Here is a 21,136-nt window from a genome sequence, read left to right as displayed (position 1 = left end):
TCTCTACCACGCTCTTTATGTCTATATTCATCTCCACCTGTATCTCAACCCATCCATTTTTCCGTCTTGGTCTCTAACCTTTTCTTCGTATTTCCGTCTATCTCCATCGCCGTTCTCTTCTTCATTTGTTTCCTCACCCCCCTTTTACACATTTTTATTTCCCATTCATACTTTAATATTTGTATGCAGTTCTTATGCCGACTTCAACCAAAATCTACTAAATCAGATGCATTTTTGCTGAGCAACTTTTTTAGGGCAAAATATACTAGTAGGGGTTAGCAAACTATTGCTGAGGAGCGTTGAAGGCAACAACATTTTAGGCTAATTCATGCTTGATATGTACCTGGGACCTTTCTTATGGTAGGCAAATAGTGCACTCGCGACATTCAAATTTCTTAGGAGATTGACACGTACAGGTAACCAGACACATTTACTTTACAACACTCCCAGTATCATCTAGTTACAACAATTTTTTTCAAAAAAATCTGAAATGTACAGGCACGATTTTCTAGGGTTTTATTATAGTATATAAAGATATATCATTCTATATCGTTATCATAACAGCACTCGGCTAGGAAAAGTTATATATAGCAATTTAATTCAAAATGAGACGTAGTTTGTTTGACCACTCAGAACTTTGAAGCTATTGGGGCTCTTAACTGTGTGGATATTTTTATGATTGTGTGATCAGGTTTAGGTTCTCAGTAGGTGCCGCTGTAGGCGCACAATGTCGACTAGGAGTAGGCTTGGTATGAGTTCTTAACAAAATAGGGCTGTAAAATTTAAAGTTTCAATGAGCACTTCAGTATGTTGTAGGTTTCACTCCGATATTGAAAACGGATATAGATATATAGTTTGGACAAATTTTTCTGGTTCATGGCAAGGGAAAGAGAAAACGCTAGAGCTTTTAAAATTGGTTACTTTCTAAGATTTTTATATTTTTCGAAAATCCCATATATGATCTTTAACCCAGATATGCCGAGCGTACTACATGTAGTACGCTTGTTATTTTCAAAATATTTCGTAAACGGTAATTTAAACTAAGTAACCAACCTGTCGCTGTGCTACTATACAAAACAGGCATCATAGTTAGCTTTGAAAAAGATTTCTGTTGCAATTCCTTGATTGCCTTTTTACTTAATGTCAAAAATGCGAGGTTTGTAAAATTGTCAAAAGTGTGAAGATAATGCGTAATCGGTAAGAAAAAAAAACATTTAAGCCAATTTTGTTTTGTTCTGTTTTTTGTATATTTTTATTAAAAATAGTTGTAGCACACCAGTAGTGGAAAGTAAAACCCAATTATATGTGACTTTTGTTGATTTATTTGCTGGCGTACGCTCGGCACTAGAGTACAAAAAAAATTAAAAAAAAAAACAAATTTTTTGTCTTCAGTTTTTAACTTTAAATGAAATAATAGGTACTTTACATAGAAGAATAAAAACGATTTTTCCTATATAACCAAAAATTACTACTTTTTCCTTGTGTATGTGCCGAGCGTACCACATGTAGTACACCCTACAAAATCGTTTAAAAAATATTTTTATTTTTTTAATTTATCTTAATTTCTGTAGTAGTTTATGTTAAAAGAACGGTATTAAAAAAAAATTGTGGAAATTGCTTCACCAGAAGCTCCGTCCGCATATCTGGGTTAACCGCATGTTTTTTTTTAAATTTGAACAGAAAATTAAATTATATATAAACCAAATAAAAGCAAATGACAAAGTTTCTTCTTTTTATTTAAATTCATTATTTCCATTTATTTATTTATTAAGTCTATGAACACAAGTTCATACAGACTACCAATGAAAGAACTTACAGCATATTATTAACAAAATTCTTACAGACTACTAACAATTTTCATACAATTAAAAAACTGACTACAATTAAGAAATACAAAAAGTTAACAAGTCAGTGAAAAACTAGCACTTACAGACTAATATAAAAGAATTGATAACTAAAAAACACACTTTAATAAATTAATAAAAACGTTCTTCGACAAAGAGAAATCAAGTTCGACAAAATATGAGATCTTATTAAATTCATTCATAGCGCGGGTAAATGGGGCATTTCTCGCATAATTAGTTCTACTATTTCGCATAACAGATCATTTTTTTTTTTTCTTTTTTCTTAGATCCCACAAGCGAGATAGAGAAAGACTGTGTTATAAAAAGCACTCTTACCTAAAAATTATTTTATTTTGTTATGTAGTGTAATTTGTGAAGCCACTCTTGTACTATTTTAAATATTTTCCTGCAGGGTGCGCACCTGTAGTTGTAATGCATACACACATATGGACACCAACCAACTTTAAGTAACATTTACCTGAAGACAAATAGAGCAGAGATCCACAGGTCGTATGTACCCCTTGTGTGCTAGTACAAATTAATAAAAACTACTAACTGTTTTATTTCTAAACTTATTTCTTTCACAGCCAATAATATTTCTAAAACGATTGCCATTTCAAAACCGCCCTATCTCAACAAACTTTTGAAAAATCTCATATGTCATAAAATGTTTGAACGAACCGTTCAAGACTTATGTAAATAAACAAAACTAGGTGATCCTTTTGGGTGCTTCCGATTTTGACAATAATCACGAAGAAGTAGAGACTGGCGAATATTCCCTACGAGACGACCAAATTCGTCGATATGGTTAAACGTCACTTAATGAACGTTGATGACTTCATACTAATATAAAATTTATAGTAAAAAATATATTTTAATCTTGCCCCTAGCATTGCTGAGCATACACGCCATACTGTTGAATGTACCCTGCAGCCAAACTAGCGAGTTTGAAAGTACCTCTACACTAGTAAGCTTTTCAACTTACAGTCGATGGTAATAATTTGGCTGTCCGCAGTCATAATACCATTTTTATACTCAGTTGAGCAGAGCTCACAGAGTATATTAAGTTTGATTGGATAACGGTTGGTTGTACATATATAAAGGAATCGAGATAGATATACAAAATAATCAGGATCGAAAAAAAATTTGATTGAGCCATGTCCGTCCGTCCGTTAACACGATAACTTGAGTAAATTTTGAGGTATCTTGATGAAATTTGGTATGTAGGTTCCTGAGCACTCATCTCAGATCGCTATTTAAAATGAACGATATCGGACTATAACCACGCCCACTTTTTCGATATCGAAAATTTCGAAAAACCGAAAAAGTGCGATAATTCATTACAAAAGACCGATAAAGCGACGAAACTTGGTAGATGAGTTGAACTTATGACGCAAAATAGAAAATTAGTAAGATTTTGGACAATGGGCGTGGCTCCGCGCACTTTTAAAAGAAGGTAATTTAAAATTTTGCAAGCTGTAATTTGGCAGTCGTTGAAGATATCATGATGAAATTTGGCAGGAACGTTACTCTTATTACTATATGTACGCTTAATAAAAATTAGCAAAATCGGAGAAGGACCACGCCCACTTTTAAAAAAAAATTTTTTTTAAGTAAAATTTTAACAAAAAATTTAATATCTTTACAGTATATAAGTAAATTATGTCAAGATTCAACTCCAGTAATGATATGGTGCAACAAAATACAAAAATAAAAGAAAATTTAAAAATGGGCGTGGCTCCGCCCTTTTTCATTTAATTTGTCTAGGATACTTTTAACGCCATAAGTCGAACAAAAATTAACCAATCCTTTTGAAATTTGGTAGGGGCATAGATTTTATGGCGTTAACTGTTTTCTGTGAAAATGGGCGAAATCGGTTGATGCCACGCCCAGTTTTTATACACAGTCGTCCGTCTGTCCTTCCGCATGGCCGTTAACACGATAACTTGAGCAAAAATCGATATATCTTTACTAAACTCAGTTCACGTACTTATCTGAACTCACTTTATCTTGGTATGAAAAATGAACGAAATCCGACTATGACCACGCCCACTTTTTCCATATCGAAAATTACGAAAAATGAAAAAAATGCCATAATTCTATACCAAATACGAAAAAAGGGATGAAATATGGTAAGGTAATTGGATTGTTTTATTGACGCGAAATATAACTATAGAAAAAACATTATAAAATGATTGTGACACCTACCATATTAAGTAGAAGAAAATGAAAAAGTTCTGCAGGGCGAAATAAAAAACCCTTAAAATCTTAGCAGGTATTACATATATAAATAAATTAGCGGTATCCAACAGATGATGTTCTGGGTCACCCTGGTCCACATTTTGGTCGATATCTGGAAAACGCCTTCACATATACAACTACCACCACTCCCTTTTAAAACTCTCATTAATACCTTTAATTTGATACCCATATCGTACAAACTCATTCTAGAGTCACCCCTGGTCCACCTTTATGGCGATATTTCGAAAAGGCGAACACCTATAGAACGAAGGTCCACTCCCTTTTAAAAATACTCATTAACACCTTTCATTTGATACCTATATCGTACAAACGCATTCTAGAGTCACACCTGGTCCATCTTTATGGCGATATCTCGAAAAGGCGTCCACCTATAGAACTAAGGCCCACTCCCTTTTAAAATACTCATTAACATCTTTCGTTTGATGCCCATATTGTGCAAACAAATTCTAGGGTCACCCCTGGTCCACCTTTATGGCGATATCTCGAAACGGCGTCCACCTATGGAACTAAGAATTACTCCTTTTTAAAATGCTCATTAACACCTTTCATTTGATACCCATATCGTACAAACGCATTCTAGAGTCACCCCTGGTCCATCTTTACGGCGATATCTCGAAAAGGCGTCCACCTATGGAACTAAGAATTACTCCTTTTTAAAATACTCATTAACACCTTTCATTTGATACCCATATCGTACAAACGCATTCTAGAGTCACACCTGGTCCATCTTTATGGCGATATCTCGAAAAGGCGTCCACCTATGGAACTAAGGATTACTCCCTTTTAAAATACTCATTAACACCTTTCATTTGATACCCATATCGTACAAACGCATTCTAGAGTCACACCTGGTCCATCTTTATGGCGATATCTCGAAAAGGCGTCCACCTATAGAACTAAGGCCCACTCCCTCTTAAAATACTCATTAACTCCTTTCGTTTGATACCCATATTGCACAAACGAATTCTAGAGTCACCCCTGGTCCACCTTTATAGCGATATCTCGAAAAGGGGTCCACCTATAGAACTAAGCCCCACGCCCTTTTAAAATAATCATTAACACCTTTCATTTGATACCCATATCATACAAACAAATTCTAAAGTCACCCCTGGTCCACTTTAATGGCGATATCTCGAAAAGGCGAACACCTATAAAACGAAGGCCCACTCCCTTTTAAAAATACTCATTAACACCTTTAATTTGATACCCATATCGTACAAACAAAGTCTAGAGTCACCCCTGGTCCACCTTTATTGCGATACCTCGAAAATGCGTCCACCTATACAACTAAGGCCCACTCCCTCTTAAAATACTCATTAACTCCTTTCGTTTGATACCCATATTGCACAAACGAATTCTAGAGTCACCCCTGGCCCACCTTTATGGCGATATCTCGAAACGGCGTCCACCTATAGAACTAAGGCCCACTCCCTTTTAAAATACTCATTAACACCTTTCGTTTGATGCCCATATTGTGCAAACAAATTCTAGGGTCACCCCTGGTCCACCTTTATGGCGATATCTCGAAACGGCGTCCACCTATGGAACTAAGGATTACTCCCTTTTAAAATGCTCATTAACACCTTTCATTTGATACCCATATCGTACAAACGCATTCTAGAGTCACCCCTGGTCCATCTTTACGGCTATATCTCGAAAAGGCGTCCATCTATAGTACTTAGGTCCACGCCCTTTTAAAATACTCATTAATACCTTTCATTTGATACCCATATCGTACAAACGCATTCTAGAGTCAACCCTGATCCACCTTTATGGCTATATCCCTAAATGGCGTCCACCTATAGAACTATGGCCCACTCCCTCATAAAATACTCTTTAATGCCTTTCATTTGATACACATGTCATACAAACACATTCCAGGGTTTCCCTCGGTTCATTTTCCTACAGGGTTATTTTCCCTTATGTTGTCACCATAGCTCTCAACTGAGTATGTAATGTTCGGTTACACCCGAACTTAACCTTCCTTACTTGTTTCTGTTGTTCGAGATAGGGTGTCACGAAAAAAAGCTATACGAAAAGCAGGATGTTTCAAACAAGCAGTAATAACTTTCCTCAGCTCTTAACTTATCTTACACGATAGTTCGATCTTTGATTCTCAATCAATGTCCCGAAAATGTTTCTATTTTAAAATGTATAATGCTATTTTTTAAGATATTAATATTATTAGTATTATTATGGTTTTTTTAACGATTTCATTTTATTATTTCTTTGGAATTATATTTACATGTGTCATATTTCCTTTGTAATCTTTAAGACTGATTGATGTACTACCTATAAGACTTGAGTCTTACTTGTAAAAGATGTTTATACAAATAAATTGAAATTAAAATTGAAATTGAGTAAGGAGCGATTTCAATTGAGGCTTGTTTCTTGTGTTTGATGTTACGTTTGTCAGTTATGTCTATAGATGACGTTTGAGGTTTTCAAAATATGTCGGGTAGATTCCCGATATATCGTGTATGTATTTAATATCAATACAGATTATTCTTCAGTTATTAATTCTTGTTTTTTAAACTAATTAAACTTGACGCACTGACGCACTAGTTGGAATTGCCCTCTTAGTTGACTAGTTTGCTTTTTCACTGTAGGAAATTTCTTATACCTTCGTAACACCCACGCGCCCACCAAATTATCTTCTCATCATAAACCTTAAAGAATTTCAAGTGTTTGTTCATTACTAATTTTCGCATGACCGTTTCCCGTTTGCTTACACGACCACTTAATTTTTATGCAGCACCCGTCCACAGTTTGTTGACTTGTCTGATGATGATTTCATATTCGAAATCTATAGTCAAATTCATTTACACGTGAACGTTTGAATTCGGGTTTGTTTTCTTGGTATTTGTTATTAGTTGATATATGGACTTTTTTAATATTTTGGGAGTATGAATGAGTCCTTTTATTGTATATATTTGCTGTTTTGGTTTTTTCTCTGTAAGTTACACAGTTTCGCTTTCAAGGGTGTACGAAATTAGTTGCAGTTTTTGAATAGGAGAAAAATACAAAAAATGGTTCCAATACATATCGGAAATATTCATGTTTATACTTTAGAACTCCTCACACCCCATAAAAAAATAAAAAATAAATGTAAGGCGCGATAAGCTCCGAAGAGATTTAAGGCCGAGCTTCTCTTCTTTTGATTTTTCCTACAAATTGGCGGGATGGGACCTACTTGTTTTATGCCGACTCCGAACGGCATCTGCAAGGCAGATGGGTTTTCACTGAGAATATAAAATAAACCATTTCAACATCGGGGCTATTGAATAATAAAGTGTATTGGACATATATACAGATTGACCCAATAAACATTTGCACTTGAGTCACATCAGAGCTCAAGTTACATAGATTTGTCTACTTTTCTCTTAGGTTGGATAATGAGCTCCTCAGAAGTGGTTTGGCAAGCATTCCGGGTTTCGCAGCAAAAATTCATATTCACATTATTAATTTATATGTTTGCATATGCAATTTGCAGTCGGCATGAAACTAGTTTGTGGAAAAAGTTGAAAAGAAACACAAAGGAAATTGAAAGAGAAGCTCGGAAGTATATCGTGCCTTGTATTTTTTTTGCTATACCCAGTACTACCCGAGTCAGGAAGACCGACAAACAGGGTGACCTTAACCTGAGTACAAAAAACGTGAGATCGCAGCACATTTTAGTCCCATTGATGTAGAGTAATAAGAGGAATCTCATCTTATAGCTCATATGCGATATTCTGATGACGAGGTCATACCAGGAGGCCTGTTGAGAGTACTAATGAGACCATACTGTCTCGGATTCCAAGAGTCAAAATCATTCATAGGTCTGATGGTGGCTGCATGAAGTCACGTCATGAGTTTGGGTTTGTAAACAATTATCGTTGATCTCATCACATAGAATCGATGTTACACAAATGTTTCACCCGTGGCCGCATGAATCTGTCCTTATTATAAAGATCGGTTGCGGTCTTTGGAAGCCCATAAAGGACACACATGCACACATATTCATTTCTTTTTATAAGACTATCCTAACAACCACCCTAATGTGCATATACATATGGGGTATTCCATCCCATTTCGACCAATTTTGAACCCGACCCCTTTAGAATTGGCTGAAAGTTGTTCTTCTTTTTCTAGCTTACGAAAGACGTTTTTCACAATTTTTTCAAATTTTTTCATCCAACTCAAAAAAAGTTATGAATTTAAAAAAAAACACCGTTTTTGTTTTCAAAATGCTATAACTTTTTCAAAAATTGACCATTTGGGATCTTTTTTTTTATACTCAGTTGAGCAGAGCTCACAGAGTATATTAAATTTGATTGGATAACGGTTGGTTGTACAGGTATAAAGGAATCGAGATAGATATAGACTTCCATATATCAAAATCATCAGGATCGAAAAAAAATTTGATTGAGCCATGTCCGTCCGTCCGTCTGTCCGTTAACACGATAACTTGAGTAAATTTTGAGGTATCTTGATGCAATTTGGTATGTAGGTTCCTGGGCACTCATCTCAGATCGCTATTCAAAATGAACGATATCGGACTATAACCACGCCCACTTTTTCGATATCGAAAATTTCGAAAAATCGAAAAAGTGCGATAATTCATTACCAAATTCGGATTAAGCGATGAAACTTGGTATGACGCAGAATAGAAAACTAGTAAAATTTTGGGCAATGGGCGTGGCACCGCCCACTTTTAAAAGAAGGTAATTTAGAAGTTTTGCAAGCTGTAATTTGGCAGCCGTTGAAGATATCATGATGAAATTTGGCAGGAACGTTACTCTTATTACTATATGTATGCTTAGAAAAAATTAGTAAAATCAGAGAACGACCACGCCCACTTTTAAAAAAAAAATTTTTTAAAGTCAAATTTTAAAAGAAAAGTTAATATCTTTACAGTATGTAAGTAAATTATGTCAACATTCAACTCCAGTAATGATATCGTGCAACAAAATACAAAAATAAAAGAATATTTCAAAATGGGCGTGGCTCCGCCCTTTTTCATTTAATTTGTTGTTACGTGAGAGCTTAATACTCGCCTTAAAACTTAATACGTCTCCTCACCATCAAATTTGTTTCTTTACTCGCGAACGCAGTCTGACTGCGTTTACAAATCGATTGTTCCGGTGAACGCAATTTAAGTGCGTTCGCTGTTTGACTGTCTTGGGCACTGTCTTTAAAATCGCAGCCAATACTGCATTGCTCCCATTTCCGCCTTTTCAATCACAACCGCCGGCAGAAGCAGCACAAAAATCTCAGTCCAAAAGTATTTTTCCAAACAGCGTCTAATTGAGGTGAGTTATTTAACCTAAAATGATAGTGAAGATGTAGTGTAACAAACTCATCAATATTTCAGTTGGATGTCTCTGAAATTGGGCGACAAGGAAAAAGGAGACAGTAAACGCGTCAACGTGGCAGCACCTTTAAGCAGCGCATACACATGCCCAACGAGCCACTGCATTAGCATCCACATCAGCGCCAAGTGAGGAAAACAGGCAAGAGACCAGAGCAACATCGCAAAATAGCAACGAGTGAAATCCCTGCAGGAAACAAACGTTCACAACCCTATGCTGGTTGCTACAACCGATAAGTAATATTTTAGTTATAGTAAGTAGTTATTGTATGATATTTGCCATAGCGCGAAAAGTGCGCTAAGAAGAGCAGGTCCAGAGAAACGCTGGTGCAGATTATGTCAGCCGAGCAAGTCTCTCATTAATCGCCAAGAGCATTATAGAAAGCTCGCTGAATTTGTTCCATCAGCGCGAAACACCGACGTGAAAGCGAGCGCGTTAGATGCTTGGATGCGCTTAAGTGGTTGAGGGTGAACTACTCAGTTTCGCTCAAAAAACGAGTATTGCTGGTGGCGCGCTAACGCTCAACGTAAAATTGCATGATCGGGTAATCGGAGTTGGCGGAGAGCGTCGAAGCAAATAAGCAGAGTAGCTAGAACGATTGGCTGTGTAGCAGACAATTGCATGAGTGATTTAGCTTGAGCTTAGTTGGTACAAAACATGCGTGTCTACGCGCCGTGCTATCATTCTGCTGGCAAAAGAGTTCGGGCAAATTCATGCAATTTTCTGGCACACACTCAATATCAAATATTTATAAGTTTTAAGAAAGAGGAAATGCTCGAACCTGTGAGCGCAAAGTATCACTAAAGTGGTGGTTTTAGTTTGTTTAAACAAATATAGTGCTCATGCTGACATTAGCATAACAGTTGCAGGAGCTCATCCTCAAGGCGCCTTAGGGACTTCATATTTCGAACCCGCAGTACATGTAGGCATGAATATGCACAAGCTAAAGCGGAGCAAACCGCAATCGACAATCGCCACTCTATTGCATACCGAGTGCGAAAGTAAATAACTCAATAGTGAGGACACAATAACATTTAAATTTTATTCTTTAATTCTAATTCATTAATTTAATCTTTTGGCATTAATAGTAGCATTAAGAAGCAAGAAGATCACCCATTGAAAATTCATATTGAATGCAAGGTAACATGAATTCCAGCCTGCGTATTTAGTTCATTTATTAGATATACGTATATATACATACACATGTAGGAACCAACCTCCATAAACATTTCATTTGTCAGACGTGTTTGTTATGCACGTATGTACATAGATAGAGGGAGTTAATCTCAGCTGGTCGTGGTGCGCAGGCACTACAAGCAAATTATTTTGTAAGTACATGTATATATGTATATGGCTTATCAAGGTCAGTTGTGGCCGAATGAGATGTCGCTAAATTGGATGAACGGCGATGTTGAAAGAGTAATGAATGCGAGAATTCGAATTCTCTTTTTTGTATAAGCATTATCCAGTTAATTAGTTTCCATATGAAATATCAATGACCTTGTTGAATAAGCCATACGGATGAAGTATGATAGTGAGTTAAGGGGAAGTTACGTATAGAGCGAGGAAGTAGGTATGGTAATTTTAGTGAAGCGAAACATATTTGAATAAAACATTTGTAAGTGAGAAATGGATCTCTAAACGAAACGATTGTGTGTGATGATGGGGCGGGATGTGGGTGATCGAATCGGTAAGTAGACTGACGGACGATTGGACGATAGCTGGTGTCAACGCGGATGAACACAGGCCATGGATACGTGGTGACGACGTCATGGGGATGAGGGCCGATCTTCAGTGGACGGATTTTGATGGCGGAGAACAAAGGATTCGGTTGAACACGCGTTAGAAAGGGGGGGGATTTATTGAAGACTGACTACGACATTCGGGGGGGATGCATGACTGTGGTGCACTAGTTTAGGGGTTATAGCTTTAGAGTTTTGTTAAGCAATAAAAAGCGGGTACGAGTTTTTTTCGGTTTGTTGCCGCGGTCGCAATGCAAATTCAGTGGTCTGCAAAAGAAACCCACCCCAGTCCGGCGAGCTCAGTCGCGCATACGCAAGCGTACCCGAGCGGACCACAAGGCAATGTCTTCTTGCCGTATGACCAGGGTAACAATAAGAGAATGGCGCCCAACGTGTGGGGCCCTCAAGCAGGGGGAATTCCAAGCAAAATTTTTTTGGACAGCTTGTGTCCGCAGTCAAGTATTATAAGTTAGTTATATTTCGGACAGAGGTGGACATTAAAAGGGGGCTTCGTTGTTGATATCTTACTAGGCGACGGTGAAAGCCTTTAACTGTGTGAACAATGATACATTCTTTGTTATGAGTTTTGATCAGCTACTGATGATTTGTTTTAGATGACGAGCTTCATGAGGTTGATCTCGGGAATAGGGAATATCAGGGTCGGCCACTGGTTATCTGAAGGAGAAACAGATATCCATGAGGTAGACTTTGTAATGAAAGAGGGTTCCGTAAGTGAAGCGGATACTACCAGCGGGTTAAGGCCAGATGAGTATGAGGTAGCTTCCGAGGAACATTCAAGGGGAACATACCTTGTCCCACACGAGGGAGATTCAAATCCCGTCGTACGGACAATGGAAAGAAGATATTATAGGAGGACAGGTAGACAATGACTTTAGACGGGTAGGAAGATTGGTCACCCCAATCCCAACGCATCACACACACGGGTTGAACATAATAATTGCTTTAAAGTATAAACGTTTCCAAGAGTAAATCATATCGCGACTAGATCATTATTTTAACTCAATCTTACCATTAGCAAGGTACGCATTGCATTTGGTAGACTTCCGCTATCGACAAGCGAGACGGAGTTTGATTTTAAATATTAGCGATATTTCGGTTTTGTTGAAAAGAAGAGTAACGCGCCTTCAAGTGTTGGTGTGCTAAAACTATATAATTTTTTTTATTTTCATTTTTATATTTTACTATACCCTAATTATTGGGTATATCCTTTGACTCTTGGACTGGAGACTGATAGACGTTAGAGTAAATACTTGGTCGAGACTTGTGGGTTAATCCCCAGACAATTGGATACAGTTTTTTTTACGGTGCCATACCGCACTAGTTTTCCTTTTATTTCTTCCGCGAAGCGAAAGAAACTGCCATTTTGGCGCACTAACCCACGTAAGGTCAGACAGCAGAGGTTGTCGAATCGCGATGGTCAGAAAGGGAGGCAAAAGGGGCAGGCAAGCTTCTCCGAAGTCAGCGGTAGGCCAAGGAGATGCCACGCACGCAGAGCAGCTATCCACGGGGGAAGTGGAACGCGAGGCGACAGATTCACCATCGGGATGTAGGTTAACCTCGTTAGGGAATGTCACTTCACCGGGAGCGAGCGCAATAGAAAAGGTAGGGGGAGAATTGCTAGCCAAATTTGAAATGATGTTTATACAATATCAGATGGATGTCAATCGTGCCACCACAGAGGCAATACAAGATGCCATGAACACGGTGCGAAAGGACGTTAAGGGTTTAGGAGAGCGTGTTTCCAAGGTGGAAAGTAGTCGCAAGAGTGAGCAGGCAACTGCGAAGAATCAGAGAGGGGTTATCGACGCCGCTGCTACAGCCGCTGATAACGAGAAAGATGAAAGAGAAGAGGAACAAACAGTCTTTGACCAACCCGCATTCGGGGGTCGAAAGAGTGCTTCCTCTCTACAACTAAAACCCATTAATTCAGATAAGGACAAATACAAGTTTAAAATTATTAGGGACTGGGGACTCAAATTCGATGGTAGTTCCAAGTCCATACCAATTGAAAGATTTTTGTTTAGAGTGGAAACCCTGCAGAGGAGACATGGAATCTCACCGGGAGACCTATACTCTAATTTTCACTTGCTGTTGAGCGGAGCTGCCCAGGAGTGGTTCTGGATGTATATGGAAGAGAAGTCAGGAGAGGAAGGAGATGGTTTCGACAACCTCAGGGAGGCACTGCTGGATCATTTCCGCAAAGCGGATTGTGATGAAGAGATTCTGCAGGCCATGAACGAGAGAAAGCAAGATGTACGAGAGTCCTTCGATGATTTCTATGCGGTCGTGAGAGGAATGGCGCTGACCATGAAGACGAAGTTGCCGGAACTGAGCCTGGTGAACTTGATGCGTAGGAACCTGAAGCCGAGGATAAAGAATCTAGTGTTCGGATGCAACATCACTACACTCAGCGAACTGAAGTCAGAATGCAGGCGCGCCGAAAAACACTTCGCCGAGTATGATCAGAAGTTCACAAAAAGGAGGGATGTCGATGAATTAGACCTAAAACGCACAGACGAGTGCAGAGACGTCAGCGAAGGAACCGCGGCTGAGGCATTTGAAAGGAAAGGGCATGCAATTAATCGAAACAAAAGCCCCGGGAAGTCATCGGACACGACGACTAAACCTAGAGCTGTCGACCATGGTTGCGACTCTCAGTTCCACGGACTGGTATGCTACAAATGCAATAAGGCAGGAGCCAAGTTTGTGGTATGCGAGAAGTGCGGGCAGGAAAACTGTTCTCCTGGCGGAAACACCGGGTCATCTTGCCAGGACAGGAGAGCCCCGGAAAACAAACAATAATGCAAAGCATTCTGAAAAGAGTGAACTCCGGACGTGAGCCCACATCGGTACGGACGCCGATCAAGACGCTACAGGAAAGGGAAAGGCAATACCGGGAGGTTCGCAGAAGGATATTCGGGATCGTAGACAAAGCGGAAGACGAATTTAGCACGGAAAGTAGCAGAAGGAAAAGAAAGAAGATCAAGAGACTGCGAGAGAGGGACGAAGAAAGGAAGACCATGAAACGGGCGATAACAGCAACGATAGTAAGAAGTGACGGAGATCGGAGACCATACGCTGAAGTTCTGGTCGGGGACATACTCATGATGGGATTATTGGACAGCGGAGCCTCAGTAAGCTGTTTAGGGGGTCCTGCTATAGGACGTTTGAAGAGGGAGAGTTTCAGATCGGTTGACGAAGAGATAAAGACAGCCGATGGGAAAGGACAAGCCATAGTAGGGAAAGTGAGGATGAAGCTGAAGTGGCGTGACAAGACAGCATACCTCGACTTGTTTCTGGTACCGAGCCTGAAACAAGAGTTGTATTTGGGTATCGATTTTTGGGAAGCGTTTGGGCTTTTGTCGGCCGTAGTGTCGGAGTTAAGCGTGGATAAAGCGGGAATGGTGGAGCTGGCTCATGAGCAGGTTCTGGAGCTGGAGCGCGTGAAGTCATTGTTTCCATCATCCGCCGAGCTGGGCCTAGGGAAAACCAGCCTAATGGAGCATGTCATAGAGGTGTATGACGAGACCATTCCGGTTAAACAGCGCTATTACCCGCTGACACCCGTGAAACAAAAGCTAGCCTATGAGGAAATAGATCGGATGCTCGAGCTCGGAGTAATCGAAGAGAGCGACAGCGCATGGAGTTCGCCGATCGTTTTGGTCCAAAAGCCAGGAAAGAACAGGCTATGTGTAGACATGCGAAAGCTGAATGAGCGCACTAAAAAGGACGCGTATCCTACTCAGCACGTCGAGGGTATCTTGAGTCGGTTGAAAGACACGTTTTATATAACCGGAATTGATTTGAAGGATGCGTTTTGGCAAATCCCTTTGGCCAAGGAGGCGCGGGAGAAGACGGCATTCACAGTCCCGGGGCGGCCGCTTTATCACTTCAAGGTGATGCCGTTCGGGCTGTGCAATGCCAGTCAGCGACTGTGCCGGTTGATGGACCGAGTCATTCCCTCGAGGCTAAGAGAGAACGTGTTCGTCTACATTGACGATCTTCTTGTATGCTCTCCAGACTTCGGAACGCACCTGCAGCATCTTTCGGAAGTGGCGGAATGCTTATCGAAAGCCGGCCTAACGATAAACCTGTTGAAATCTAAGTTTTGCCAAAAGGAGATCAAATACTTGGGGTTCATAATCGGCCAAGGTGAGTTGAGAGCGGACCCGTCAAAAATACAAGCCATGTTGGACTTCCCGATACCAAAGACGACCAAACAGTTAAGACGATTCTTGGGCCTAACCGGATGGTACAGACGATTTTTGCCCAACTTTGCCACCACAACCGCACCTTTGACGGATTGTCTGAAGAAGAGGAATGAATTTGTGATGACAACTGAGGCCATCGCGGCCTTCGAACAGCTCAAGAGTGATTTGACATCGCCAAAGATACTCATCAACCCTGACTTCTCGAAACGGTTTTACGTGCAATGCGACGCTTCTACAACGGGCATTGGAGCTGTGCTCTTTCAGCTGGACGGGGAAGGGAATGAGCGGCCGATAGCATACATCTCGCAGAAGTTGAATGCAGCCCAGAGAAACTACACAATCACGGAGTTGGAGTGTATGGCAGCAGTGACTAGTGTCAGGAAATTCAGACCTTACATCGACGGCACGCCCTTTACCATCATTACGGACCACATGAGCCTCAAATGGCTCATGCAGCAGAAGGATCTGTCGGGAAGACTGGCGCGTTGGAGCCTAAAGTTGCAAGCGTTCGATTTCGACATTGTCCATCGCAAGGGAGCGAAGAATATAGTCCCAGACGTATTAAGCCGTGTTCATATGGATGAAATCGATGGCAGTGGGCTTGAGACGGACATTTCGTTGGATGATGCCGAGCTTCGGTCGGAGAGTTACCAGGATATGCTGAGGGCTATAGAGCGCAATGCGGATCGGCTGCCAGATGCGAAGATAGTGGGGAATGTTATTTTTAAAAGAGATGGTTTCAGATCAGGTGCCGAGGCGGAGGAGTCGGCGTGGAAAGTATGGGTGCCGGAAGGTCTACGGAGGGCATTGCTAGAGCGATCGCATAACAGTGTGTCGGCTGGACACGGGGGCATAGCCAAGACAGTAAACCGCTTGAGAGCGAGATACTTCTGGCCAGGCATGGTTGCTTCGGTCAGAACTTTCGTGGGTGATTGTGACGTGTGTAAGCGCAGTAAGGCGACCAATGTGATAAGCAGACCTCTTATGGGTAAACAAACGGTGACCGAAAGACCTTTCCAAAGACTCTACGTGGATTTCTGCGGACCATATCCCCGATCTCGAGACGGAAACAGCTATGTATTTGTCGTGTTAGATCATTATTCGAAATTTCTGTTCGTCAAGCCAATGAGGAATGCTACGGCAAAGGAGGTGATTCAATATATGGAAAGAGATATTTTTCATATTTTCGGAGTGCCCGAAATAGTCCATTCGGACAATGGACGACAGTTTGTGTCGGAGGCATTCAGCGATTTCCTGAAAGGTTATGGGGTTAAGCACGTTAGAACTGCCGTCTATTCCCCGCAAGCTAATGCCTCGGAAAGGATCAACAGATCATTACTAGCCATCGTCAGATCTTATATTGCGGAAAATGACCAGAAATCTTGGGACACGCACTTGTCGAGAGCTGCATTCGCACTACGTAGTGCGGTGCATGAAGCCATACAAACCGAACCGTATCGGGTCATTTTCGGGCAGACCATGGTGCAGCACGGAGAGACTTATTCGCTTTTACGCACGCTGGGAGAAATGAACGATTCGAATATGGAGATAGCCCCGAAGGATATTCGGCTTAGACTGTTACGCGACAAAATACAAAAGAACCTGAGGTCCGCGTATGAGAAGGGTCGCAAGGTATATAACACGCGCGCTAGGCCAAAAGTTTTTGCAGTAGGGCAACTTGTATACCGGAGGAGTTTTAGACAGAGCGACGCAGCAAGGGAATTCAGTGCTAAGCTAGGCCCCAAATATCTTAGAGCGGTTGTTCTTCGACGAGTGGGTCATTGTTTGTACGAACTAGCGGACATGGGAGGAAGGCTCATCGGAGTCTTCCACGCCAAGGACCTTAAGGTATGAGCCAGGGCCATGGGTTCGAGTTCGGGTAAGCCAGCACGCACGGAAAAAGCTCACCGTTTCTCGAGCTCATCGGATCAAGCGAGGCCGATTAGCTCGCCCTGTTACGTGAGAGCTTAATACTCGCCTTAAAACTTAATACGTCTCCTCACCATCAAATTTGTTTCTTTACTCGCGAACGCAGTCTGACTGCGTTTACAAATCGATTGTTCCGGTGAACGCAATTTAAGTGCGTTCGCTGTTTGACTGTCTTGGGCACTGTCTTTAAAATCGCAGCCATTACTGCATTGCTCCCATTTCCGCCTTTTCAATCACAACCGCCGGCAGAAGCAGCACAAAAATCTCAGTCCAAAAGTATTTTTCCAAACAGCGTCTAATTGAGGTGAGTTATTTAACCTAAAATGATAGTGAAGATGTAGTGTAACAAACTCATCAATATTTCAGTTGGATGTCTCTGAAATTGGGCGACAAGGAAAAAGGAGACAGTAAACGCGTCAACGTGGCAGCACCTTTAAGCAGCGCATACACAAGCCCAACGAGCCACTGCATTAGCATCCACATCAGCGCCAAGTGAGGAAAACAGGCAAAAGACCAGAGCAACATCGCAAAATAGCAACGAGTGAAATCCCTGCAGGAAACAAACGTTCACAACCCTATGCTGGTTGCTACAACCGATAAGTAACATTTTAGTTATAGTAAGTAGTTATTGTATGATATTTGCCATAGCGCGAAAAGTGCGCTAAGAAGAGCAGGTCCAGAGAAACGCTGGTGTAGATTATGTCAGCCGAGCAAGTCTCTCATTAATCGCCAAGAGCATTATAGAAAGCTCGCTGAATTTGTTCCATCAGCGCGAAACACCGACGTGAAAGCGAGCGCGTTAGATGCTTGGATGCGCTTAAGTGGTTGAGGGTGAACTACTCAGTTTCGCTCAAAAAACGAGTATTGCTGGTGGCGCGCTAACGCTCAACGTAAAATTGCATGATCGGGTAATCGGAGTTGGCGGAGAGCGTCGAAGCAAATAAGCAGAGTAGCTAGAACGATTGGCTGTGTAGCAGACAATTGCATGAGTGATTTAGCTTGAGCTTAGTTGGTACAAAACATGCGTGTCTACGCGCCGTGCTATCATTCTGCTGGCAAAAGAGTTCGGGCAAATTCATGCAATTTTCTGGCACACACTCAATATCAAATATTTATAAGTTTTAAGAAAGAGGAAATGCTCGAACCTGTGAGCGCAAAGTATCACTAAAGTGGTGGTTTTAGTTTGTTTAAACAAATATAGTGCTCATGCTGACATTAGCATAACAGTTGCAGGAGCTCATCCTCAAGGCGCCTTAGGGACTTCATATTTCGAACCCACAGTACATGTAGGCATGAATATGCACAAACTAAAGCGGAGCAAACCACAATCGACAATCGCCACTCTATTGCATACCGAGTGCGAAAGTAAATAACTCAATAGTGAGGACACAATAACATTTAAATTTTATTCTTTAATTCTAATTCATTAATTTAATCTTTTGGCATTAATAGTAGCATTAAGAAGCAAGAAGATCACCCATTGAAAATTCATATTGAATGCAAGGTAACATGAATTCCAGCCTGCGTATTTAGTTCATTTATTAGATATACGTATATATACATACACATGTAGGAACCAACCTCCATAAACATTTCATTTGTCAGACGTGTTTGTTATGCACGTATGTACATAGATAGAGGGAGTTAATCTCAGCTGGTCGTGGTGCGCAGGCACTACAAGCAAATTATTTTGTAAGTACATGTATATATGTATATGGCTTATCAAGGTCAGTTGTGGCCGAATGAGATGTCGCTAAATTGGATGAACGGCGATGTTGAAAGAGTAATGAATGCGAGAATTCGAATTCTCTTTTTTGTATAAGCATTATCCAGTTAATTAGTTTCCATATGAAATATCAATGACCTTGTTGAATAAGCCATACGGATGAAGTATGATAGTGAGTTAAGCTGGAGTCATTGGTGCCGTATGTCGTATCGCTGTATCCGTATCCCTAACGTAATCAGCTGTTTATCGTTACGACGGTAAACCAAAACCCAATTGGTTGGCTACGATACGGTTACGACTTTAGCGGCACCAATAATCGATTGCATTGATTCTCATTAGGTTGGTCGAATCAGCTGTTAAAAGGTTTCCGATACGGTTGCCGATAAAGCACCAATGTTTCCAGCTTTAAGGGGAAGTTACGTATAGAGCGAGGAAGTAGGTATGGTAATTTTAGTGAAGCGAAACATATTTGAATAAAACATTTGTAAGTGGGAAATGGATCTCTAAACGAAACGATTGTGTGTGATGATGGGGCGGGATGTGGGTGATCGAATCGGTAAGTAGACTGACGGACGAATGGACGATAGCTGGTGTCAACGCGGATGAACACAGGCCATGGATACGTGGTGACGACGTCATGGGGATGAGGGCCGATCTTCAGTGGACGGATTTTGATGGCGGAGAACAAAGGATTCGGTTGAACACGCGTTAGAAAGGGGGGGATTGATTGAAGACTGACTACGACATTCGGGGGGAATGCATGACTGTGGTGCACTAGTTTAGGGGTTATAGCTTTAGAGTTTTGTTAAGCAATAAAAAGCGGGTACGAGTTTTTTTCGGTTTGTTGCCGCGGTCGCAATGCAAATTCAGTGGTCTGCAAAAGAAACCCACCCCAGTCCGGCGAGCTCAGTCTCGCATACGCAAGCGTACCCGAGCGGACCACAAGGCAATGTCTTCTTGCCGTATGACCAGGGTAACATTGTTTAGGATACTTTTAATGCCATAAGTCGAACAAAAATTTACCAATCCTTGTGAAATTTGGTAGAGGTTAGATTCTAGGACAATAACTGTTTTCTGTGAAAAAGGACGAAATCGGTTGAAGCCACGCCCAGTTTTTATACACATTCGACCGTCTGTACTTCCGCTCAGCCGTTAACACGATAACTTGAGCAAAAATCGATATATCTTTATTAAACTCAGTTCACGTACTTATATGAACTCACTTTGTATTGGTATAAAAAATGGCCGAAATCGGACTACGACCACGCCCACTTTTTCGATATCGAAAATTACGAAAAACGAAAAAATGCCATAATTCTATACCAAATACGAAAAAAGGGATAAAACATGGTATTTGGATTAGTTTATTGACGCAAAATATAACTTTAGAAAAAAACTTTGTAAAATGGGTGTGACACCTACTATATTAAGTAGAATGAAATGAAAAAGTTCTGCAGGGCGAAATCAAAAGCCCTTGAAATCTTGGCAGGAATACTGTTCGTGGTATTATATATATAAATAAATTAGCGGTATCCAACGGATGATGTTCTGGGTTACCCTGGTCGATATCTGGAAAACGTCTTCACATATACAACTACCATCACTCCTTTTTAAAAGCGTCATTAGTACCTTTAATTTGATACCCATATCATACAAACACATTCTAGAGTCACCCCTGGTCCACCTTTATGGCGATATCTCGAAAAGACGTACACCTATAGAACTATGTCCCACGCCCTTTTAAAAAGACTCATTAACACCTTTCATTTAATACCCATTCCGTACAAACGCATTCTAGAGTCACTCCTGGTCCACTTTTATGGCGATATCTCGAAAAGGCGTCCACCTATAGAACTTAGGCCCACGCCCTTTTAAAATACTCATTAACACCTTTCATTTGATACCCATATCGTACAAACGCATTCCAGAGTCACCACTGGTCCACTTTTATGGCGATACCTCGAAAAGGCGTCCACCTATAGAACTAAGACCCCCGAGCTTTTAAAATACTCATTAACACCTTTCATTTGATACCCATATCGTACAA

At 40.7% G+C, this 21,136-nt stretch overlaps 1 protein-coding gene across 1 annotated transcript in view; it reads left to right on the top strand.

Moving 5' to 3' along the window:
* The first annotated feature begins 9,314 nt into the window (after window positions 1–9,314).
* The window catches only part of Adgf-D (Adenosine deaminase-related growth factor D), a 28,161-nt gene continuing 16,339 nt past the window's right edge, over window positions 9,315–21,136 (top strand). Inside the window, exons 1-3 of the mRNA XM_067763413.1 lie at window positions 9,315–9,400; window positions 9,463–17,667; window positions 17,730–18,867. Coding sequence (XP_067619514.1) covers window positions 18,861–18,867 — 7 coding nt within the window. The 5' untranslated portion in view covers window positions 9,315–9,400; window positions 9,463–17,667; window positions 17,730–18,860. The remainder of the gene's footprint in view (window positions 9,401–9,462; window positions 17,668–17,729; window positions 18,868–21,136) is intronic.

Source organism: Eurosta solidaginis, chromosome 1 (assembly GCF_040869045.1).
Source record: "Eurosta solidaginis isolate ZX-2024a chromosome 1, ASM4086904v1, whole genome shotgun sequence".
NCBI classification, from domain to species: Eukaryota; Metazoa; Arthropoda; class Insecta; order Diptera; family Tephritidae; genus Eurosta; species Eurosta solidaginis.
The sequence above is the reverse complement of the archived record's forward strand: the minus strand, read 5'-3'. Positions and strand labels throughout refer to the sequence as shown.